General features: G+C 41.3%; 1 protein-coding gene across 2 annotated transcripts in view; it reads right to left on the bottom strand.

The window, feature by feature from the left end:
• RNLS (renalase, FAD dependent amine oxidase) overlaps window positions 1–26,558 on the bottom strand; it is a 213,877-nt gene that overhangs the window by 6,305 nt on the left and 181,014 nt on the right. For both annotated transcript variants that reach the window (XM_043980955.1, XM_043980956.1), the window contains one exon: window positions 2,139–2,314. In XM_043980955.1, coding sequence (XP_043836890.1) covers window positions 2,139–2,314 — 176 coding nt within the window. The remainder of the gene's footprint in view (window positions 1–2,138; window positions 2,315–26,558) is intronic.

Here is a 26,558-nt window from a genome sequence, read left to right as displayed (position 1 = left end):
TCAGGGGCCGTGTGAGCCCCGGGCTCTCCCTGCTTGGCTCCACCTCCAGGCTCATCTCAAGGCCCTTTGCCAGTGCCTTCCCTCTGAGATGACCCTCCGTTCACTTGGGTAGACTCCACATGCACAAGCTTGGTTATCTCCACCACTGGCATGGAAGCTCCCTGGGCTCAGGGCTGTTTCTGCCTTTCCCAGATTCCCCAGTGCCTGCTGTGGCACCTGAATACAGCAGGGTCTTGATAAGCGCTTGATTATAAAGTCAGGCTCAGGTCCCTTAAGCTGCCAGTGGGCAGGGCCTCTTTCCTTTGGCTGCTCTCTCCCCAGAGCTGATCACCGATACTGGGGGCATTTGCTAAATTGAATAATGTCCCGTCCTGGGGAAACACGTCCCTGCTGCTGTGACACCTTCACAGCTTCCCTGGCACAATGTCTCCAGGCGGGTATTTCAGGCCTCCCACAGTCTGGCAACTGGAGACCCCCCTTCCATGCTCCCTGTGGTCAGGCACACATTGGCTTCTCACTCTGGTCTCTGCTGGTGTATCTGTTGGCTTGGACGGTGATCTCTGTGTCCAGCCAAGGCTTAGCTCACTGGCCTTTCCCGCGGTCCCCTGGGGCCTCAGTGCTTTTTCCTCCTGCAGATTCCTTCAAAGTCTCCTCTCTGTTTACTCATCTTCTCTGGAAAAAATGGAAGCTCCCTGAGCGCAAGAGCTCCTTTTGTCCTTGTCTCTCCTCCCACTAGCACCTGACACAGAGCCTTGCACCTGGAAAAGGACTCGGAAGTTCTCAGAAGAACAGCAGGGTGGACATCAGAGAGGTCGGGGATGATCACTGAGCCCACTGAGCTCCACAAGTGAGAGAAACACAGACAAAAAGGCAAAGGTTCTGCTTTCCAGCCAAACAGGAATGGGGGCAGAGTCTCACCTGCCCTGAGAGCTCAGATCACGTGACTCGGGACCTGTTTCCCATTTCCTGTGAGGACACAGTCCACAGGCAGGAAGTGTTCACAAGCTCATGTCAGAAGGAGTGGAACACAGAATCCCCAAGAGGTTGGGCCTGAGCCCTGAGTGAGGTGGAGGCCTCTCGGAGGCAGAGGGGAGCTGTGGGCCGGAGTAGGGCTGGGTGGTCTGTGCAAAGGCACCGGGATGGGAGCAGACAGCAGGTAATAGGATGATTGGCCAGCACATGAAGGAACAATGGGCAATCAGACTGGCGGGGGCTCTGCCTTCTATTCTCAGTGCACTTAGAGCCACTAGCACCTTCTGAGCAGGGACATCAGGGATGCCACGGTGCTGTAGGAAGACTATTCTTGCTGCTATGTGGAAGAAAGCCTGGAGTCCAGATAGGAGAGGTGTGAAGGGGAGGAGAAAACCACAAAGCTCCGAGCTGGACTGAGACTTGATCTCTGGGCATGGTGGGCAGTGCCGATCATGACTGAGGAATGCCACGCAGTTTGGCCCCAAATTCAGGATCTCTTTGGGTGGAGTGGTGGCCACTCCATCCCCCAAGCACAATTTGTCCCATTTGTCCGTTTGCCTCCCTATAACTTCCGTACGTTGCTTGTCACTGTGACCCAAGAATGGGTTTGCCCTTTGGAGTGTAATCCAGACCCACATCTGAAACGTCTCTTGCTTCAGCTCACTTTGTTCCTGAGGCCCAAAACTTTGAACATTTTATTACTTAGAAGCGGTCTGCGAGAGGCAGCGGGAAGCGTGCTGTGAGTCATTCACCTGTGTGTTACCTGTGTGGCCTCAGGAAAAGTCACTTAACCTGCTTTGAGATCTGCTCTGGCCCTGACTCTGAACCAGGATTCTTGCACAGCTGTAAGGGGGGCCCCGGAAAGTCTCGCTTTGGAGGGTCTGGAGAAGGGTTGATTGTGAACTGTGGGGCTGCCACCTGCTCTCTGGGTGTCCTAAGGGGACCCTTACGCTCTCCGGACTCAGGCTCTTGACGTGTACAAGGGGTTGGACCGGATGGCTTCTTCCAAGCCTAAAGCTGTGATGGCATGAATCAAAGTGACGAGAAAACCTGCCAGAAATGGAAGGGACAGAGTGGGCCAAACCAATACATTCCCCAGGCTGCAGGGGCTCTGTGTCTCCCTACAAGCGGAGGCCGTGCTCATGGGTGGGGGCCCTCCTTCTCACCTGTGAGTACGTCCACAGGTGGCATGTGGTGCTGGCTGGCCTGGGCAGGCCTGGCAGGATGCCGTTCACCTGCTGCAGGATCACAGCCTGCACGTCCTCAATGCTCTGCTCCAAGTTAGCCATTCCAAAGGAGGTAGTGGTGTGGATGACCACGGAGGGGCTGGAGTCAGCTGCATCTGCAGGATGTAGAGAGACCAAGACAGTGACTTAGAGGGGATAGCTCATTAGCTGCTGGGCTGGAGACAGCACCCAAAAACCTCTGGGGCAGGTCTGAGGAAGACAAAGGGCAGTAGGAAAATTCTGGAAGCCAAGGTGGTATCCCCTGAAATCAGGCTCCTCTTTGTCCCCTCTCCACTCAGGAGAGTTTGCTAATGAGAGCCAAAGTGTCCTGTCTCCGTGCTGCTGTTAGAATGCTACATTTGCTACTAATTAATAATTATGAATGCTCTCTACCTTAGGGTTTGTATTTTAATAACAGCTGATGGCACAAGCACTTAAAGCTTGAAAAATGCTTTTCCACTATTAGCTCAAAGGAGCCTCGCAACAACTGGGATGGGGGTGCTAATATTAGCCCTGGTTTAGAGATGAGGCTCCAGCATCCAGTGACCTGGTGACTGACTCTCCATGGGTGGTCTTTGGGCCCAGGCACTAAATTGCTTCTGAATGTACCTAATTGTATAATTATCCAGCCCATCTCTCTCCCTCTTTTCTATAAAGGCGGCATGGTTGTATCAAACCAGGGCTCAGGGACCTTGGGGGAGAGGCTTCACCTTCATCTCCTCATCTGTAATGCAAGGGGCTTGGACTAGGTAGCCCAGAGGTACTGTCTGGCTCTAAATTTAGGAACCTAGGATCCTATGGAATATTTTGCTAAAATTTAACCATGCTGTGTCTGTAGCAATCTGATTGTCTAGTGATCCTGCACAAAAAAAGGAAACGGACTTCCCTGGAATGACCTGGAATCTCACTAATAAAACTCTAGAAATTTTCTGGGAATCAAAGTCAAGTTCACTGGCCTTGCTTTAGCATATTCCATTCTCTTCTGTTTTTTTTTTTAATTGCAATTATTCTCCCCTTCCCTCTCTCCCCCCACCCCAGTCCAGCCTTACTTTACTTTTTTCCCATAATCTGGTAATGGTTAGAGAATCTCATCTAGCAGATTTTTCAGTACCAGGGCCAGGTGACTCGGATTAAATGGGTCTCTTTCCATCTGCCCACTTATCTTAGCTTTCGATTCCCTATTGGTTATTTTTTTTTCCTTTCCCATACAAAAAGTCCTTCTCCTTGGCAGAGAAAGTAGAGGAACTGTAAGAGCTGAGCTACTTCCCCTTTTCTTTCTTTTTTTTTTTTTTAGTGAGGCAATTGGGGTTAAGTGACTTGCCCAGGGTCACACAGCTAGTAAGTGTCAAGTGTCTGAGGCCGGATTTGAACTCAGGTATTCCTGAATCCAGGGCCGGTGCTTTATCCACTGCACCACCTAGCCGCCCCACTTCCCCTTTTCTTAATAGTGGATCACCATCATCATCCCACCCACCCCAAGCAGGGCTTAGTCCTACTTCTCCCCTTCCCCCACATACAATTTTGTTTTTCTTAGCTTTCCTGGAAAAACTTGAGTTCTCTTGACCCTATTTTTATAGGGCATTTCTTCACTCTTGTATTTCTTCTTGCTTCACCAAATTTTATAAGTGTCTTCTAAAATCAAAGGTAGATATGGGGCAGAACCAAGAAGGTGGAGTAAAGGGAGCATGTTTTTCCTGAGGTCTCCCAACCTATTCTTCTAATGCAACTTTTAAAATCTGCATCAAGTTGAATTCTAAGCAGCATAATAACAACAAAAAAGGCAGAGTGAGTAATTTTTCCAGCCCGGGGTTGGCTTAGAATGATAGAAAGAGAGGTCTGTGGCATTGGGGTGGGGGCTGGCAGCAAGTACTGTGCAATGAAAACATTACCAGCTGTGAGCCTTGGGGGTGGCCAGAGTGGCAACAGCAATAATGGTGGTGGTGTCAGGAGGGAGCACTTAGTGCCCAGAGACAGTAAGAGTAGAAGGAGATCATAGGGTAATCCTGTGTTGGCACTGGGTACAGGACTGGGCACCATTTGGCAACTGTACTGCTCACAACCCAGTTCCAGGGTAGAGAGCAGTTGTAGTCATGAGAGAGCAGCATCCCTGCCTGAATAAGGAATGAAGAACATACTGAGCAACCAGTGACCACACCTCTCCTTGGATCATACCACCTTGGAAGCACTGAAAACTTACAGCCCCCAGCACTAGTTGTGAAAACAGCTATGTGAAAAAGCCTAAAACTGTGACAGTGACAACCTTCCCCCCTTTCCAGGATAAACAGAGCCCACCTCTAACATAAAGTCCAAAGTCAAGAAACAGGTTAGAAAAATGAAGAAATAATAACAAAAAGGGACCTTGGGGGCAGCTAGGTGGCACAGTGGATAAAGCATCAGCCCTGGATTCAGGAGGACCTGAGTTCAAATTTGGCCTCAGTCCAGATCACACAAGATTTAGCAGCTACCATTATAAAGAACAGAGGGCTTGGAATGGGATATTCTGGAAGGGAAAGGAGCTAGGATTACAACCAAGAATAACCTACCCAGCAAAACTGAGTATAATCCTTCAGGGAAAAAACCCAACACTTAGTGAAATAAAAGACTTCCAAGCATTCCTAATGAAAAGACAGAGTCAAATAGAAAACCTGACATTCAAACACAAGATTCAAGAGAAGAATAAAAAGGTAAATGTGAAAAAGAAGTCATAACTTAATAAGATTAGATTGTTACATTCTTATATGGGAACGTCATACATGTAACTCCTATGACCTTTATCATTATTAGGGAAGTTAGAAGGAGTCTACATAGAGGGCATTGGGTGTGAGTCAATTAAGTTGGGACAATCTAAAAAACTGGAGGGGTGAAACAAGAGGGATGTATTGGGAGAAAGAATAATGGGGAAAATTATCTCACATATAAGAGGCATACAGAGAAGAGTTTTTATAATGGAGAGGGAAATGAGGGAAAGTGGTCAACACTTGAACTGCACTTTTATCTAAACTTGTTCAAAAAGGGAAGAATATACATGCACAGTCTGGGTATAAAAATTAATCTTACCCAGTGAGGAAGGGGCTAAGAAAAGGGGTAGGGAATGTAAAGAGAGGGAGGAAAAATTAAGGGAGCCAGTGGCCAGAAGCAAAACAGACTTTTGAGGAGGATACAAGGTTAAAAAAAGAAAGAGAAATTGAAAAGAATAGGATAGAAAGAAATACACAGTTAGTGTGTATTCATAATAGTGAATATTAATGGGATGAACTCACTCCTAAAATGAAAGCAGAATGGCTCAGAAACCAACATCTAATAATATATTGTTTGTAACAGAGACACACTTGAAATAGAAAAACACACTTAGAGTTAAAATTAGGGTCTGCAGTAGAATTTATTATGCTTCAGCTGAAATAGAAAAAGGCAAAGAGTTGGAAATTGAGGGGATGTCCATCAATTGGGGAATGGCTAAACACATTGTAGTATATTATTGTGATGGAACATTATTATGCTATAATAAATGATGAGCAGGATGGTTTCAGAAAACCTGAGAAGTCTTATGTGAACTGATGAAAGTGAAGTGAGTAGAACCAGGAGAACATTGTACACAGTAATATCAGTATTGTAATGATGATTAACTGTGAAAGATTTTGCTATTCTGATCAAGACAATGATCCAACTCAATTCCATAGGACACATGATGAAAAAAGCTATGCACCTCCAGAGAGAGAACTGATAACCTCTGAATGCAAATTGAAATGTTTTTTCATTTCATTTTTTTCCTTTTATTTTTCAACATGGCTAATGTGGAAATAGGTTTTGCATGGCTTCACAAGTACAATGGGTATCATAATTTCTTGCATTCTCAATGGGTGGAAGGGAGAGAATCTGGAACTCAAAATAAAAAATCAAAGTAATTAGAAGAATCATTTGACCAATCATATCATTCTTTTTAGACAACTCTCTTTTCCTTGTTACATGAATTGCTTCTCTTTGTGTCTTAAGAATTTAATTCTTACAGATTTTATCTCTCCTGAATCAATTTCCCCACAGGATTCCATCTGTTTTTTTCTCTGAGCATTTGAAGTCTTCTCTCCCCGAATCTAGGGTACATTTCAGCATGTGCCCATCTTCCTTCTCCTCTATCATAAATTCTAGGATGGAGTGAGCACTTTCTTTCTTTCAAAGTTCCTATCATTTCTACCCAAGCCATTTATTTAAAATGTGAGTAAGAATCAGCTGTAGAAGAGAATTTCATTTAGTTGGTTATGTCATGTTTTGTAAAATGAAATTGTCATTAAGAAAGCCAGGAAAGTATATGTTGCTCTTATTTTGGCACAGAAACAGAAGCAGAGAGAGAGAGAGAGAGAGAGAGAGAGAGAGAGAGAGAGAGAGAGAGAGAGAGAGAGAGAGAGAGAGAGAAACTCTTCAACAGATTTTCAGGTAATTGAATTCTCCCATCACTACTATATCAAGTCTTCATGCCAGGTGTGTGCTCTGTTTTCCAAACTCTTCATCTATTCTCATGTCTGTCCAGGCAGTCTATATTATATTATGGTGACAATATTCCTTTTTCTTCTGTAGATCTTTCATTCAATCAATCAATCATCACCCAGGTGCATTCTGCTATTCTTCCTCACTCTGACTCTTGGCTTTTCTCATAAGTATATTTCCTTAATATACAATGATATTCACCTCTTCCTTATTTTCTTATATTGTGCCTTTTGAATAAGGAATGGGCTTTCACACCTACCCTTCCAGAGTCATTTTTCCCATAATAGGGGCCTTCTGAAGCCTCAGTGATAACTATAAGGTGAAATTCATTTCTTGAGTTTGTTTCTGGTTTATTTTCCTTGTGATATATATCTTGTGTTACCTATACTTTGTCATTAATATATTTCAACAGATAGAGAGACATGGGTAAGAGAAGGCAATATTGACAGAGGAAAGAGAAGAAACTATATGAGCCAAAGTGGGGAGGTAGAAAAGCTTGGGGATTGCTCAGGGGACCAGCAGGTTAGTTTGTTTGGCAGATTGGGCATAGCATGGCAAAATAGTAGTGGAAGATAAATACAAAGTCAGCTTGGCATCAAAGAAGAGAAAACCTTGAATTTCAGGCTAAGGGATTTGGATTTTATCCAGGAAACAATTAACTTCTGAGCAGGGGAATGAGACAATCAGAGTTGGGCTTTAGGAAAAGAAATCTGGCAGCCATATGTAGGATGGTTTGGGGGCGGTTGTGGTGATGTCAAGAGTAGAGCTCAGGGAAACCCAGTTTGGAGATTTTGGAAGAAGTTTGGTATAGTGATGATAATTAGGGCCTGGACTGGGGTGGTGGGAGTGGGAACAAAGGAACAGAAGTCAAATCTAAAGGACTTGGTAGCTGATCCAGTGTGGGAGGATGACAGAGGGAGGAGTCAAAGATATCTGAGATCTCATGCCTGGGGAATAGGTGATATGAACATGGTTGTTCCAGGAATAGTCAAAATTAAATCAGATGGGGGAGACAGTTTGGATGGGGAAGTTGATGAGTTCTGTTTTAGATGTGATGAGTTTGACAAATGAAAAACATGAGGAACACAGCCATTTAAGTGGTTAGTTCTTCTAAAGTCACATGTAAAACTGAGGTCCAAAGGAGAAAATTGAAAGGGAAATTTCTTCTTCTTAAAGAAAGAAGTCTAGTTGGAAAATTAAGGTCTCTGAGTGAGTGCAGCAGATGTGTAGTGGGTGAAAGATGAAATGACTGAGGAAACAAAGCTTCAATCTTCTGAGCATGTCAATTTATTAAGCAATGCATGGCAATTGCCCAACAAACCAGGACCAGACTTCCTCAGCTTAGGTCGGGTCCCTGAATACAGGGGTAGACAGACATTTATACACTAAAATCAATTAATCAAATGAGATTAGTCAATTAAAGGGAAACAATACAAGATTGGATCATCTTATTTCTAACTGGATGAAAGATTAGGGACTTTCCAGGTTGGGAGGGGGAGAGCAAAAAGGTGCAATTCCCTGAAATGAGAAAAGGAAGTGTCTGACTCCCCCAAGTGTTTGTGATCAATCAAGGAAATGTGGAAACAATAATTGTTTGATCAGTATGAGATCAGTTTTCAGATAAGACATGTGTTACTGGAGATGTACAGTTTCGAAAAACCTCCTTGCATCAGTCTTTGGATCTGATTGGATTTCTGGTCAGCATAACCTAAGTCCTTAGTTAAGGGTCTCTAAGCAGCAGGAGGGGTGATGCAGTGTCCCAGATATTCAGGGCTAGGTTCGAACAATACAATAATGTTTTCTCCCAGTTCCCACAATTGAATAAAGTTTCTTCACAGGACAGAAATTGGACTAGACCCATAATTGAATAGAAAGGGAACTAGGCTAGCTCCAGAACTGAGTCACAAGATGAAGTCAGTGAAGTTCACTCAGTTCCCACAATTAACCACTTGTTGTCCTAATCTCCTCAACTCCTTCAGATGAAATACTGGGGGGTGGGGGTGGGAAGGGAGGGAAATAGGGAGGGAGACAGAGAGAGACAGAAAATCTATCATTGCTTTAATTTCAATGTAGAAGGAGTGCCTTTGGAGAAGAAAGGGACAATGGATCTTCTCCCTCAATCCCTTAGCTTCGGTTCAATGCAGTTGGTTCCAGACATCACAGGATAAAAGATTATTCAGCATCCCAAGGTCTGTTGTTGCTTTGATGGGTATCAAGACTATGATATCATGTTGAGGCCATTCCATCTGACTTGCTTCACTCTGCAACCAAGATATGTGATGTAGAATTTTTTGGTGATGGGATTTTCTATCTTTGAATTATTTGGTATGTTGATTCAGTTTTCCACTTGGCCTGTGAAAAACTTGCCATTCCTTGGCTAATACAAGAAGGCCTCTCCTCTATCAAGTACTCTACTGATAGTTATTCAAAAAGAGTAAGAAGTGGGCTAGTATAGTTGGAGAGGAGAGAAGAGAGAATGAAAGGGGGGAGAAGAGAGAATAGAGAGGGATGAGAGAGAGAGCGAGAGAGAGAGAGAGAGAGAGAGAGAGAGAGAGAGAGAGAGAGAGAGAGAAGGAGAGTGAACATTATAGGTTATCAAGCTGGAATAAACTAACTGTGATATTTATGGCAAACTACAAAGAAAAAAGACAAGATGAGAGAGCGGAGTGATGAAGCTCAGGAGGTTACTCTGACCTAGCAATCTGTTTTAGTGAGAATTCTCAAGGACCCAAGGCCAAGACAGACTTTTTCCAGTAAGCTACCATTTCTACTGACCACCCACTCCAAGGAGAGCAATGAAAATGAAATTTAAGATCCAGATGTCATAGTTCTTGCATAACATGAGAAAGTGATCAATTCTCATAGGGATTAGGTACCAATGGTTTTGAATCTGGATTCAAATTTAAACAGCCACAAACTGAATCCCATCACATTCGGAAGGGAAGATGGTTTTTTCTCCTCCAGAATGAAAGGTCACTCTTGGAAACCAAGGTTCAAACAAACAAACAAACAGCAAATAAGAGCTTAGACCATGGCAATATTCTTGGAAAACAATATTATTGTGCAACCCTATTAGCACAGTAGCATGGTTCAGTGGGTTAACTTAGTATAATAAGTTATTCAATGAGGACAGTGTGTTTGTAGCCATCCCTCTCATGCTGGGTACCCGGTACTGCCTTTGACTCCATTGCACAATAGACATTTTCAGCCTAGACCTGTGCTAGCACTGGACATAGGATCAGATGCTATTTGTTAAATCCATTGTCTATACCCACTTCTGGGTCAGAGTTCAAGGGTAAAGAGGAACACTTTTGACCAAGATGGAGTGGAAGCCCTGAGGGGGCAGTATCACTTCTGGTCCAAAGGGAAGTGGAGCCCAGAAGAGCAGTATTGATTACAATCCCAAGGATCAGGGGTCCTTCCTGGGAAAAGACCAGAGTGCAGACCAATGACCACAGGTCTCTTCAGATTACATCATCTCAGAAGTACCCAAACTTCTGAATCCCTAGTACTAGCTCTAGAAACATCAGTACAAAAAAAGGCCTGAAGCTTGAGACAGAGCTCTTCCCTAAACTCAACCCCACATCAGGAACAGAGCCCATCATTAACATAAAGTTTCAAATCAAGAAACAGGGTGGGAAAACAAGCAAACAACAACAACAAGAAGAAAAAGAACCTGACCATAAAAAGCTATTATGGTGTTAGGGAAGATCAAGACACAAATTCAGAAAAAGTATAAACTCAAAACAACTACAAGCTTCAAAGGAAAATGTGAATTGGACACAAGCCCAACAAGAATTCCTGGAAGAGCTAAAAATGATTTTCAAAATCAAAAAGTGTGACAGAGGGAAAAATAGGTAAATAAATGAAAGCAAAGGAAGAACACTATGAAAAGACAAGTAACAGCTTGGTAAAAGAGGCACAAAAAATACTGGAAAAAATAAAACCTTAAAAATAGACTTGGCAAATGGAAAAAGAGGTACAAAAATTCATTGAGGAAAATAACTCCTTAAAAAGTAGAATTGGGCAAGTGGAAACTAAGGACGCCTCCCCTACCCATTGAGAAGGCAAGCAATAGGATACCCATTATACATGTGAGGTCATGACAAACATTTCCATAATAGCCATCTTGCAAAAAAAAAAAAAGTGAGAAAAATAAAGTGAAAAAGTATGCTCCAATCAAGGACAGCTTTCAAAAGAATTGCACATTATACACAGTCATATAAAAGATTGCTACAAATTATTATTATTATTAATTATTAACAAGGGACTATTCAAATTAAAAGAAATCTGAGATTTTTCCCTATGCTCAACAGAATTGCCAAAATGATAAAAAATGGAAGCAAGTTCACTAATATATTTGGTGGTTCAACTCTTCTGGTGAAAATATTAGAATTATATGCTTAATGTCATTACATTGTTCTTATAGTTGGGTTCAGTTGATTCTATTACTGGGCATATATTCTTTTTTTTGTTTTTTTTTTTGTTTGTTTTTAGTGAGGCAATTGGGGTTAAGTGACTTGCCCAGGGTCACACAGCTAGTAAGTGTTAAGTGTCTGAGGCCGGATTTGAACTCAGGTACTCCTGACTCCAGGGCCGTTGCTCTATCCACTGCGCCATCTAGCTGCCCCACTGGGCATATATTCTAATAACAACCTATTACAATGACTGATATGTACATGAATTTTATGGTTTGAAAAAACACTTTATATTATTTAATAGATCAAAGACAGAATGGTACCAAATATAGCCTTTGTGAGAAAATACTTATTAATAATGAGTTTTCTTGGGGGGACCCAGATCAGTTTTAGCTCTCACTGCCCCTCACCCCAGAAAGTCCAGTTCTTAGGAACTTTAGCTGGTTGTGGGACCAGCCTAAGGGTACAATAGAAATGGAGATATAGACTGCTTCATCTAGCTCAACTGAGCTGATAAGATTAAGCCATACCTAGATAATACACTTTGCTCTTTTGCACACTTCCCCCTTATGTCATAGGTAGAACTCATTATAATTTGGACCACCCTCAAGTCATGTCAACCAAAGGAATTGAATGATGCTAGCCAATTAGCTTTGATCAGTATATAGTGACCCGCCTCTATCAAAAGAGGACAAAAGCCAAGACCAGTGAGGCTCCTGGCTGTTGCCATCTTTGATCGAACTCTTGGCTCTGGAAGGTGGTCATTTGGTGAATGCTCTCCTCTTAGGACAGGGTAGGCTAGTAATCCATGTACTCTCATAGAGACAATATGACACTGGGGCTTTCCTCCTGCTTGTGTTAACTGCTACTTGGTCAATTCTTTACTAATATTCAATATTAATTAATAATAAATATTTACTGCCAAAATGGGTACAATAGCCATTATTATATAAATAGCCCTTAATATATAAGTAGCAATATTTTAGAAAACCCAACTTAGCCCCAAATAATTTACAAAACACACCTTTCTTGTAGTAGAAAAACACTTTAAAAACTATGTGATTTTTTCCAGTGATTTGGGTTAGGAATGACTAAACAAACCAATACAAGGTGATAGATAGTATAACATACGAAGAACTCGGAGAAATATGAGAAGATTTGTATGAGCTGATGCAAAATGAACAGTAAAGCCAATGGCTGTAATAATGTAAATGGACAGAATGTTAAAACGATGTCAGATCTTGAGCAGCTGTCACAACTCATGGTGGCTTTAAAAAACAAACAACAGAACATACTTCCTGTTAGCCAAAAGATGGGGAATTATGGTGGAAGAATGTTACACAGTCAGACGTGGGCACTGGGTTGTGTGGGGGGAAAATTTAATATATGGAGAGTTAATTGAGTGGCTCACCATAATATTGGGGACCAGAAATAATGAGGGACCTCTAGGTCCAAAGCTCCCTCCCCTCCGAACTGCCTTTTTAGATATTTCTCCCAGACCAATAAGCAAGGAGTCTAGCAGCCTCTTTTCCACAAATGAATCGGGTTTTATTAATGGGAATGAAATAAACAGCAAAGGTGAAATTAATAAAAACAAGGGAATAGGGAAAAAGTAATATGGATAATCCTTCTAACTCTAGCCTAAGTCTATACAATCCCCAAACTTGCTTCCAGTTCAGCTAATTCAAAAGAGCAGGGCTTTTATGTTAATTCACCACCTGGGGCTTGTAGCTTCAATGGAAAACAGCCAGGGCCTGCAGGACAAAAACTACTCTTGCTGCTGCTCACGCCACTGGGAGGAAAATGACTCCAGAAGAGCCTGAGCTCCCTTCAGGGAGCTTTTGATCTTTCTCCCCCAAAAGGGGAGGTCCTTCAAAACTGCCTGTGGAGAGTGGTTTCTCATTCTGACATCAGCAGCATACTCATTTCAGGGCAGGCCAGGTGTGGCTCATCTAATCAGACAGCCAAATTCCAATAATCTTACCACAGTTAGTTAGGTGAATCTGACTTCCTTTCTTTGTTATGAGAGAGGGCTCTTTGGGGGAGTTTGGTTATTTCATATTACTGTGATAGAAGACAAACCATCAATGGAACTTATTTATATTTTGTAAATAAAGAAGGATATTTCAGAACCCCTGCTGGGGTCTGCAGCCATTTAGCTCCATGGCTCGCACACTCTGCATTGCATCTATAGCTAACATTTATACAGCAATTTAAGGCTTCCAAAGCATTTTACAAATATTTCATTTTACTCTCACAACAATCAGGAGATAAAGGTACCATTATTATCTCCATTTTACAGATGAGGAAACAGAGGGCAGTCAGTAAATGACTTGCCCAGGGTCACATAGTTAGTAAGGATCTGAGGCCAGAATGATGACCCTGAATCAAAAGAAAATGAAAAAAAACCTACGCAAGAAGTCAGGGAGGCAGATGGCACATTTTGGCAAGATATCTGACGAAAAAAAAACAAACCCAAACCAACACAATAAAACCAAGACTCTAGCCCTTAAATAAAACCATCATATAAGAGCAGCTGGCCTTATTAATGTGTCTCCTTCAAGTCTGCAAAGCCTTTTATAAATGTGACCTCATGTGATCTAGTTAGCAAAAAGTAATTAAAGGAGATTAATAAGGGCCATGGAAAGATAGATTAAAATTAATTGGAAACTAAATAATCTAATTCTAAAGAATAAGTGGGTCAAGGAACAAATCATAGAAATAATCAATAATTTCATTCTTAAGGAGAATGAGAACAATGAGACAACATACCAAAATTTATGGGATGCAATCAAAGCAATATTTAGGGAAAAATTTATATCTTTAAATGCTTACATCAATAAAATAGAGAAATAACAGATCACTGAATTAGGCATAAAACTAAAAAAAAACCTAGAAAGATAACGAATTAAAACCCCAATTAAATACCACATTGGAAATCCTGAAAAATCAAAGGAGAGATTAATAAAATTGAAAGAAAGCCATTGAACTAATAAATAAAACCAGGAGCTGGTTTTATGAAAACACCAATAAAATAGATAAACCATTAGCTAATTTGATTTAATTAAAGAAAGAAGAAAACCAAATTGCTAGCACCAAAAATGAAAGGTAAATTTACCATCAATGAAGAGGAAATCAAAGCAATTATTAGGAGCTATTTTGTCCAATTATATGCAAATAAATCTGACAATCCAAGAAAAACTGATGAATATTTACAAAAATATAAATTGCCCAGGTTAACTAATAAAGAAATAGACTATTTAAATAATCCTATCTTAGAAAAAGATATTGAACAAACCATCAGTGAACTCTCTAAGAAAAAAATCCCCAGGGCCAGATGGATTCAGAAGTGAATTCTACCAAACATTTAAAGAATAATTAATTCTAATACTATCTATACAATTTGAAAAAAATAGGCAGAGTCCTATATTCCTTTTATGACACAAATATGGTGCTAATACCTAAAGCAGAGAGCAAAACCAGACAGAAAACCATGTATTACCAATTGCCTAATGAATATTTATGCCAAAATTTTAAATGAGGAGATTACAACTAGATATCACAAGATTCATACACTATGACCAGATAGGATTTATACCATGAATGCAGGGCCGGTTCAATATTAGGAAAATCAGCATAATTGACCACATCAATAACAAAAACCATATGATTATTTCAAATGAAGCAGAAAAAGCTTTTGACAAAATACAATACCCATTCCAATTAAAAACGCTAAAGAGGGGGTAGCTAGGTGGCGCAGTGGATAAAGCACTGGCCCTGGATTCAGGAGGACTTGAGTTCAAATCCGGCCTCAGACACTTGACACTTACTAGCTGTGTGACCCTGGGCAAGTCACTTAACCCTCATTGCCCCTCCCCCCCAAAAACCTCGCTAAAGAACATAAGAATACATGGAGATTTCCTTAAAATAATAAGTAGTATAAGATATACTGTAATATATATAAGTATATTATAATATATTATAAGATATAAGTATATAGATAATGATCTGTAATGGGGATAAGCTAGACACCTTCCCAATAAGATCAGGGGTGAAGCAAGGATGCCCATTATCAACACTATTACTCAATATTGTAGTAGTAGGCTTCCACCAGTCGTGGATGACCATGGATCAGCACCTTGAAGAGCCACAGGCCACAGTGTGGCTGTGCAGTCCGATACGGGAGCCACAGCTCCTGCCCCAACGAGGACATCGGAAAACTACACTCTCTGTTGTCCATCGGTTCCTGCATCTCATTCATTTTTCTTCCTCCTGAGCTTGAAGGCCCATCTCAGCTGCGCGCAAGCGCAAATATAACAAAACTGGAAAATATTGGATATTGAAGGGGATGTGGGCAAGCTGGGACACTGTTGGTGGAGTTGTGAAAAAATTCAAACATTGGGGAGAGCAATTTGGAACTATGCCCAAAGGGCTATAGAACTGTGCATACCCTTTGATCCAGCAATACCACTGCTAGGTTTATATCCCAAAGACATCCCCAAAAAGAGAAAAAGACCTATTTGTACAAAAATATTTATGGTAGTTCTTTTTGTGGTGGCTAAGAATTGGAAATCAAAGGAATGCCCATCCATTGGGGAATTGAACAAGCTGTGGTATATAATGGTGATGGAATATTATTGAGCTATAAGAAATGACAACCAGGATGATTTCAGAAAGGCCTGGAAAGACTTATATGAACTGATGTAAAATGAAGAGAGCAGAACCAAGAGAACATTGTGCACAAAGACATCAATAATGTTTGATGAAGAACTGTGAAATACAATTATTCTCAACAATACAATGAATATTGTACAAGGACTATTGATGAAACATACTATCTGCCTCCAAAGAAAGAACTGATGTAGAGCCAAAATGGTGGAGGAAAAGCAGTAAGCTCTCAGAACTCAAAGAAAGAACTGATATAGTTGGAACATAGACTGAAGCATGCTATTTTCACTTTCTTTTATTTTTTTTAAAGTTTTCATACACAAAATAACTAATATGGTCATGTTTTACATAATCATATGTAAAAATATTGTTCTAGAAATGTTAACAACAATAAGACAAAATTTGAGGGAATTAGGATAAGTAATGAGGAAACAAAACTATCACTCTTTGCAGATGATATGATGATATACTTAGAGAATCCTAGAGAACCAACTAAAAGACTACTTGAAACAACAAACAACTTTAGCAAAGTTGCAGGATATAAGATAAACCTACATAAATCATCAATTTTTCTGTATGCTACCAACAAGACCCAGCAGGAAGAGATAGAAAGAGAAATTACATATAAAATAACTACAGACAATATAAAATATGTAGGAGTCTACCTGCCAAGACAAATCTAAGAACTACATGAACACAATTAAAAAGTATTTCCCACACAAATAAACTCAGATTTAAACAACTAGAAAAATATTAATTGCTCATGAGTAGGTAGGTCAAACCACTATAATAAAAATGACAGTTCTACCTAAATTAATCTACTTATTCAGGCCATACCAATAGACTATCAAACATTATTTTATGTAACTAGAAAAAATAATAGCAAAATTCATCTGGAATATCAAAGGGTCAGGAATATCAAGGGCAACAGTAAAAGGTTTCTAAATGTGCAATGACCAAAAAATAATTCAAAAATCACAAAATCTAACGTGTAACGAATCTGGTGTTTCTGGCAGTGTTTGCCTGTGTTGCACTGCACACATAACACGCACACTTTGCACTGCACATGCTTTCATGCCACACAACACCAGCAAATGCTGCCAGAAACACCTCGGCTCAGATTTGAAACTATTGTATGTCATGAATTGCAGTGTTTTTACCACACATACAAAGTTTTCTGCTCTTATAGAAACATAATAGTTTAATTACATAAAATAAACACTTGTAATATTTTCCTACTGTCATTCCTCAGCATGTAAGTATCAAATCAGTATATCTTTGCATTGTATTGTGTTAGAATATTTCATTTTAAAAATTGCTCTTATCTCCTTTTACAGAAACAAGTCAAGACAAAAGCCCTTTAATAATATTTCTCCACCATCATGGCTCTATGTGTATGTAAGGGTGAACATTAATTTTTAAAATTAAGCTCAAACAAATGAAATTTCATAAACCAAAGCTAGTATTTATTTGAGAAATTATTAGCAATATTTATTTATATGTTAGGACAATACATTTTTTCAGTTATGGAAAAGTGGCTAAATTTAGACAGAAGAGGTAAACTAATGAGGACAATGCAGCAGAGTACTCACTACAAGGTTGCAGTCTACCCTAATTGACAAGAAAAAGAAAATATGATGAATTGTTTTTGCAATATGGATTTACTTCTAATAATGATGATGGTGTGGAAAAACCACTTTGCTGAATTTGTAATGAGGTTTTGGCTATGGAGAAAAAGAACTCAGCCAAACTAAAATGACATCTTAATACCAAGCATGCAGCATACTACAATAAACCAAAAGAATATTTTGAACGACTTTCAAAACATTCAAATAAAGAAAAGCAATGTTTTGAGAAATTTGTTACTGTCAATGAAAAGTATTTACTTGCATCTTACAAAACTTATTTCATTGCAAAAACTAAAAAGCCTTATGTGACAGAAGAAGTGTTACCTGCTACTATTAAAATGTCAGAAATAGTTCATGGGAAAAAGTATGGAGATGAACTTTGTAAAATTCATTTATTGAATGATACTGTTTCCAAAGGAATTTCTGAAATTAGTAATGACCAGTTCCAGCAGTTTATTACCAGGCTAAAGGTCATCCCAACGTTTGCAAATCAGATGAAAGAAATGATATTTCTAACATGTCACAGTTGTTACTTTATGTAAGACATGCTCATGAAGGAAGCATACATGAGGAGTTATTGTTTTGTCGCCCTTTGGAAGGGCACACAAGGGGAAGATAAATATCTTAAAGCAGATCTTTTTTTTGCGAATGAAGATTTAAATTGGAAAAATTGTGTTGGAGTTTGTACAGATAGTGATGCAGCAATGATAGGTGAGAATTATGAATTTGTAGCAAAAGTTAAAGCTGGTGGCAGTGAACATATCACTTTTACTCACTCCACGCTCCATTGGGAAACACTCATATCCCCCCCCCAAAATCACCAGAGTTAGATGTGCTTTGTGATACTATCAAAATCATTAACTTCATTAAAAGCTGTGCCCTTAACAGTCGTTCGTTTTCAAGCCCTTGCAAAGACACGGACTCTGATTACAAAAGCTTATTATGACATGCAGAAGTAAGGTGGCTCTCAAGAGGATGAAGTTTAAATAGATTACTGAAATTGAAAATGAAGTTGTTATGTTTTTGAATGAGTAGAAATACAATTTTGTTAATTATTTTTTCATAATGACATGGCTTTCAAAACTATTTGTTGGATATTTTTTAAAAGCTCAATGATTTAAACATGTTATTTCAAGGAAAAATTGTAACATATTTATGTTAAAAGATAAAATTGAAAGTTTTACTAAAAAAGTTAACATATGGAAGAATAGGGTGGAAAATGGTTCTTTAGGAATGTTTAAAGGTACAGATGATTATATAATCAGAAATAACCTTCCCAAAGATTTAATTGTAAGAGTTACAGTTGATCATCTGAAGTGCCTGAAGACACAGTTTCATAAATACTTCCCTTCAAATTTTGATTATAAAAAACTAAGTTGATTTCATAAACCATACTCAAAATAAAAAATGAAAGTCATCTGCCATTCAAAATTCAAGAAGAGGAGGCAGCTAGGTGGCACAGTGGATAAAGCACCAACCTTGGATTCAAGAGGACCTGAGTTGAAATTTGACCTCAGATACTTGACACTTGCTAGCTGTGTGACCCTGGGCAAGTCACTTAACCCTCATTGTCCCGCCCCTCCAAAAAATCAAGAAGTTGCCAAGTTATTAAGCAACACAAGTTTAAAACTTGAGTTTCCTAAAACAAAAACACCACCCCCCCTCCAAAAAAACACTCAAATACATTTTGGCTTGAGATTAGGACTGAATTTTCAACAATTTCTGAAATGGCCCTAAACATACTTCTGCAATTTTCTACTATATATTTATGTAAAGTGGCGTTCTCAGCACTGACAATCATAAAATCAAAATAGCGATCAACTCTGAAAAACTTTAAAGATGCTCTAGGTCCTGAAGTATCAAATATTCTGCCAAAAGTTAATTCTTTATGTAAAAAGAAACAAGCTCAATCATCTTATTAGTGTGTAAATTTGCTTTTGTCTTTAATAAATGGTAAAAATACGTGTATATCAAAGGATTGTTTTAAAATAAATTACTTCATGATTTATTATCAATAAATGTTTGATTTGTATACCTATTTTATATACCTATGTACCCAGGGTTGTGTAAAAATTTCTCAGGCTAAAAGGGGTTGTGAGTGGAAAGTTTAAGAGACCCTGTCCTAGGACACTCTCTGATTGTAGGTTGCATGCAGGGAAGATCCTTGGGAGTTTCCTATACCACTAAAGAACAGGGACAACCTCAGAGGGATCTGGAAAGCTGCTCCCCTGCATCCCTGAACTCTGTCAATCCAGAAAAGGGGGAGATGTGCTGTTGTAGCTCTGGGATCCTGGATGAGCCTGTGGGTCTCAATCCATAATTAGGTTGGATCATCAGGCTCCAAAATTTATTTGCTAAAATAAACAGTACTCCTATGAAAAGGATTTTTTTGGTTCTGTTTTGGCCTCCTGTCATGGGTGTAGTGTATTGATTCGATGCCCATGGTGGTAAACACTGACAACAGCTGACATGTGTGGGTCCAGGGATTTGTGTTTTCAAATTCCGAGCAGAAGGATGTTTTAAAACAGATGCCCATGTATATGCCTGGATTTGTCATGTTTTAAGATACACACACACAATATGTCCTATAAACAACTTCATACACGCTCTATTCCCCCTAATAGAAATCTCATCTCCAAAGATAAACACATTTGCAAAACCACAGGCAGAACGCGCCCACAGACTCAAGCATGCAGTTGACTGAAAACAAATTGAAGGCCCCCATCCCACCCAGTGTGTCAGTGCTGGGCAGAGGTGTTTTGCCGCAGGCCCTTAACATACAATAAACACAAGTGAATTTAACCAAACGGAGGAAATAATCTGACATAAACAATGGAAAAATTGCTCCCGGAGGATCATGCTCAGCCTTCTGCAGGAAACTGAGAAGGTGAATGTTAACATTCAAGTGTAATCGAATTGGCCCGAATAACAACATCCCATTGTCTGCAGGGGCCATACCTCTTGGCAGTGGGGTCAGGGGTGTAGAGAAGCACAAGACCTGGGTTTGGGCCCTGGCGAGGGTTGGGGTCTCAAGCCAGGCACACGAAAAGAGGCAGAGCAGAGGGTTCATCCTTGACAAACGTTCTGGGGCCTATGATGTTGTTGACTATCTTCTCCCTCCTGAACCCTCTCTCCTCCATATGTTTTCATGTCCCTGCTCTTTCTTGGTTCCCCTCCAACATGGGTGATCAGTCCCTCTCAGTCTCCTTTCCTGGACCTGTACATAAGACATGCTCACTAACCCCCAGGGTTCCTTTCTGTGCCACCCTTTATTCTTTCTCTTCTCTTTCCTGGCAACCACATCAGCTTCCCTGGGTTTAGGTATTATCTCTATGCAGGTGACTCCTCAATCTATATATCTCGTTCCTCACCAACAACTTCATTGGATATATGAACAAAGCTCATCCTCCTCCTTCTTCATTCACCCCTTAAAGTCTTTCTTCTCTGCCACGGTCAAGGCAAACAATGTCCTCCAGGTTCACGACCTTGGAGTCACCTTCCACTCCCTTCTCCCTCATGGCATCTATCCAAATCTGTTGGATTGATGTGAATCTTGTTCTTTCTGCCCTCATGACTTCTCTCACAACCGATCCCCTCTCTCCACTCAGAGCCATGACCAGGTTTTGTCCCTCATCACCTCTCACCCTCCATGTTGCACTATCCTAATTGTTCTCCTTGCCTTTAGTGTCTGCCCATTCCAACCCATCCTTTGTACAGCTGCCAAAATGATTTTCCTAAATCATAGGTCTGACGGCCTTTGGAAAGAGCAGGAAGAATTTCATGGAAGATTCCTTTAATGCACATCCTTTAAAATACTGGTAAAGGACGGAAACGCTGAGAGAAAAATGGGTTAAAAACCTGAAACCGCAAGAAAAACTGTGCTCCCCTTGGAAATATAGCCATTTATGATTATGCATGACTACTGATGACCTCATGGAGAGGGCGCATTGGGGTCGCCTTTTCTCTTCATCTCATCTTCTTACAATGAAATCTTTCTTGGGCTCTGAGTTGGATATGAACATTTTAGGATCCTATGAATGACCTATCATAACATCATGACTTGGGAGCAGGTGTTCTTAGGCAGGCACCTGTGAACTTTCTTTTACAAGTATCTTCAGTGGAGTTTAGTGGTCTAGTCCCTGCTTCTGGGTGGAGAAAGAGCCTGATGGATCTCTTGAGCTTGAGGTTCTGAACTAGGTCACCAGAGTGTCCAAACTAATTCATACATCAATGTAGTGAGCTCTCAGGAGTGTGTGTGTGTGTGTGTGGGGGGAATCAGGCTGTCCTAGGAGGCTCCCAAAATGGTGCGAGGCATGATGATCAGAAGGATAACCATCGTACTTCTAGCCTGGGTGAGGAAAGGAGACAGAATCTTTAAATTTTTTTTTTGCAGGGCAATGAGGGTTAAGTGACTTGCCCAGGGTCACACAGCTAGAAAGTGTCAAGTGTCTGAGGCCGGATTTGAACTCAGGTCCTCCTGAATCCAGGGCCGGTGCTTTATCCACTGCACCATCTAGCTGCCCCTAAAAATATTTTTAACAATTTTAACATCATTGATTTCCTTTGTAATCCTGTATACTTTATTTCATGCATTTATTTCATTCCTGTGAGATGGGGTTCACAGACTTTACCACACTGGGTGCCTAAGGGGTCAAGGATCCCCAAAGATGAAGAGGATCTCCTCATTGAGAGACCTCTTGAAGAGACCATAGAGCTCTATCAGGCCAATGCTTTTATTTGAAAGTGGCCAGAAAGTGAGACCTAGAGGCAGAAGGAACTTGTCCAGTCTCACAGAGCTAAGAAGAAGCCAAGCCGGGATTATGTTCAGGCCTCAGACTTTGCTTTGGATTCTGCCACACCTGTTTCTAACATGACAGACATTGATTTGATTCAAGATTCCGCATCCATTTTACCGGTCTTCCTGCCTTTCTTATTTTGATCCCCATAGGAGAAGGCCACACAATCCCCGCCCCTTGTCGCATCAGAAGTCAGATCACCCCCAATCCTTCCCCAGTTTCTTCTTTCTCCCTTGTTTTATTCAGTCTGTCTACACATGGCTTTAAAAAAGCTGAGAGTCTAGGACATCTTTGAGTCTGCTTTCCATTCTCCTTCCTGGGTGTGAGGCTGTCCTTCTTTCCATCTTATTGTGGGCAATGAGAAATGCATTAACTATTTTCCTCCTTTGCTTAATCCTGCGTATTTTGTGTTCAGCGAAAAGAACTGGTTTCCAGCAAGCCTGAATGCACCCCAGTCTCATTTTTAGTGAATGCTTTTTTTCCATAGTGACGACCTCCCACATTTTATGAAAACATCCATTTATTCTGGGGACATGGGGAGAGTTCCAGCCGCACTATAGTTTGTTAGACTACAAGGAGCAGGTCCCAGCGTTCATATGACAGGGCTCCCAAAGAGCAGAAGGCCGCCCTCTGGCTCCTGCTTCATTTTTAGGATTTTGCTGAAGGGCTCCTCAAGGGCTTTTTGTTGCACTGGGGTCCCACCATGCCTTGCTAGGGTGGGATCCACAGGCTCTCTGCACCTCCAAGGATCCCCCGCTTCACTCATTCCAGCCATCTCATTTTATGGAGTTATTTTGGCCAACTCAGCATTACGCCCAATATAAAACCGTGTGTGTGAAGTGAGATTTATGGCTGGAGACATTTCCTGAAGTGGGCAGGGTTTCCCCCTGGAGAAAGCATCTGGTTTGGCGATCTGGACCTTGCTTCAGGCTGCAATTACATATCTGGATTTGGGGTTTGATTTGTAACCCGTCAGAAGAATTTTATGAATGGGCCAGAGTTAAATTTCACTCTGACTGGCCAAACCCAGAGACCTGTTCTAGCCCATGGGGAGGACCAAAGGCCTCTCCTCAAAATGATGCATCTGAAAGCAAGACACACATCAGAGGCCAGAGTTCCCATATTCATGAGGCCATCATTTGTCCTGGAAGGAAACCCATCAGTTTGCCCAGGCCCTTTTTCATGCAGAATCCATGAAATCCTTACTCTGGGATTTTTTGCCATTAGAATGATAACGAATGGAAGTTGGGAATTGTGGGAGAAGTTCTCAAGCAAAAAGGCTCCTGTTCCTTGTGAATTCTTTAGCTGCTGCTGAGGAAGGTGTGGAGGAGAGAGCCAACAGGCACCTTCTCATCAAGGACACTGGATGCCCCGGGGGTCTCTGTCTGAGGATGCTGTTTTTGGGAAGGCCAAACTTTATTTTCAATGTAGGCATGCTGCTTCCTCACAAACATGAAGTTGGCATATTTTATACTGAAGAATTCCCCGAGTCCCACAGACCTGTTATAAATATTAATGGAATTTCAATAGGTTCTTGTCAGACCCAAATGTTTAATATTCATACGTCTTATGCAGCTAATTCAGTATACTGCATGGGATCTGCACTTTCTTTGCATTCCAGAATGTGGAAATACACAAAACTGGCAAAGGGGGTAATCGGTGATGATTGGAAGAGACCTTTGGGAGCCCCTGATGGTGCATTGAAGGCACTCCAACCCAACAAACGGGGGTGAACCAGCGAACCCTTCAGGAGAAATTAGCTAAAAACCCCCTATCTCATGAAGGCAAGATTCTAGGCTGAATAAAAATGCAGTCTGATGTGAAGCCTCCATGGCGTCGTAAGGGCTAGCGCTAGAAGGGACTGGTGGTGGAGGTCTCCGAGTCCAACCCCCTCATTTTCTACAGTGGGGAGAACTGATACCCAGAGAAGAGGTGACTTGCCCCAGGTCACCCAGGCCATCAACCACAGGATCCGAGATTTGAAGTTGGAAGGAACTTAGTGAGAAGAAACTGAGGCCCAGTCACACAGGCACTAAGGTGAGATCTCAAGTCAGGTCCCATGACTCCGGAGCCAGTGTTCTTTTCCTAACACTGTGTGTGAAAGCCAACAAGGACATTTCTCATGGCATGTTACTGGAGCTCATGAGAGCCAGGCATTTGTTTTCAAATTAAGGTGAGGGACGGGGCAGCTAGGTATTGCAGTGGATAGAGCACCGGCTCTGGAGTCAGGAGGACCTGACTCTGACACCTGACATTTACCAGCTGTGTGACCCTGGGCAAGTCACTTAACCCTGATTGCCTCTCTCACACACACACACAAAAATTAAGCTGATGGATTCTGGGCCATTCACTGTCCAGTGACTATTCTTGCTGCATATGAAATCAATGTGAAAAAAACCCACCAAAAACCCAACCTGAACTACATTTGTTCAAAGTGGGATTTGTGGTTCTGCCTGTGTACAGGTCAACATTTTGTGAGTTTAACAGAATAACTGGTGTGTGTTATAATTGGGTGATTCGATTCAAGGTACTGAGTGCTGGGAACATGAAGATACAATGGGCAAGGCCTTCCCTGCCGGAAGTTTCTATTCCACGGGGGTTTAGTTTGACAGTAGGTAGAAAGTAAAGTAAATACAAGATAATTTTAGAAGGAAGGGGTCCCCAACAATTCTGGGCATCTAAAAAGGCACACCTACCATTAATAGGCGTTCAAACTTCACGTTGGGGACATGTATAAACATCATGAGCTAAAACTGCTTTGTCAGAATTGTTGATCTCCACAAGAGATGAAATGTTTGGATCTTAGGAGCCCAGGAATGGGTGCAGTTCATGGTCACGGGTGACAGCAGAGGTTCCTCAGGAACTGGGGGACCGTATTGGAAGGACAAAGGTCCCACTAGTTCCTTTCAAACACAGTGAATATCAAAGGCCAAAGGACACGGAGCAATAATGAATGCGCCATCCCCTCCCCCACTGCCCACCCTCCCAGCTTCGGGATATCTATATGGGCTCATCTATCATGGTGCGGTTTCTCTGCCTGATGGCACTGCACCCCTATATCCTGGTAGGCGGAAGGAAGGACGGCTGACACATGGCACTGAAAAGGCACATTTGTGGACTCAATTAAGTGTCTTAGCTGGAGCCCAGTTGTTCTTTAAGCAAGTATTAGAAAGACGTATCTGACCCAGAAGAAAACAGTGGGGTCCTTTGAAGTTCAACCCTGGGGACCGAGGCTGTTGCAGGGCCTGCCTCCTTGGAAGAAGATGTGTCTTCCCCAGTGGCCATGGATGGCACAAGGGTCTGAACAACATGGTGTGACCAGTGAGAAGGCACAGAGGTCACCTCCAAGCTGAGCCTAGCGGCTCAAAGTGCCCACATGTGCTTTCTGATAGCTTCCAGTTTGGCTAATAAACATCCATCTCATTCACTTTATAGGATCTAAGGGCAGTGCCAACAGATTCCTCAGTGGCTTTGGGGCTGACTAATAGGCTGACTCCATATTCCTTGACCTTGCCTGCTAAGTAGGAGGCTGACACATATCTACGCAAACTCTGATGGAAAGATGAGTGGTCTGGTGAATCAAAGGAGATAAGGGCTCAGAAGGAAGAAGCAGGCCCCAAACTGGCAGAATGGCTTTGGGCAAATGACCTACTTCTCCCAGTCTGAGCATCTTCATCTGGGAATAGCAATAGCGTCCCATCGATGACCTACATCAGTCCTTTGTTTAAAGGATGCAGTGGGGTCAGGCATGGGAAGACTCTCCAGTCTGTGTCCATGCTCACAGAATTACAATGTCAGGTCCTCTCCTTAGACGAGGAGATTTGCCCAAGATCCCCGAGCTGGAAATCTCCAGAGGGTGGAGCCAAGCCCAGGGTACTGAACACTCTTCCGCGCTGCCTAGTGGGTCACCTAGGATCTCAGGCCAATGCGTTCATTTAATGCAGCGGATTAATCATTTCTTGTGTGTGATTTCTTTTTCTTTTTTTTTTTAATAAAGTATTTAATTTTTTTCCTGTTACATGTAAAGATAGTTCTCAACTTTTGTTTATACAAGCTTTCCAATTTCAGATTTTTGTCCCTCCCTCCCATCACTCCCCCTTCCCCTATAGGTCATATATATATATATATATACACACACACATAACATTAAACATATTTCTGCATTAGTCATGTTATAAGAGAAAAATCAGAGCAATGATGAAAAACCTCAAAATAGAAAAACAACAGCACCAAAGACAAAAGAAATAGTATAGTTCATTCAGCATCTATACTTCACAGTTCTTTTTTTTCTCCTGGATTTGGAGATCCTCTTCTATCATGAGTTCCCTGGAACTCTTCTGTACCATTGCATTGGTGAGAAGAATATAGTCC

Source organism: Dromiciops gliroides, chromosome 2, assembly GCF_019393635.1.
Source record: "Dromiciops gliroides isolate mDroGli1 chromosome 2, mDroGli1.pri, whole genome shotgun sequence".
Lineage (NCBI taxonomy): Eukaryota > Metazoa > Chordata > Mammalia > Microbiotheria > Microbiotheriidae > Dromiciops > Dromiciops gliroides.
This window is presented reverse-complemented; position numbering and strand designations above follow the sequence as displayed.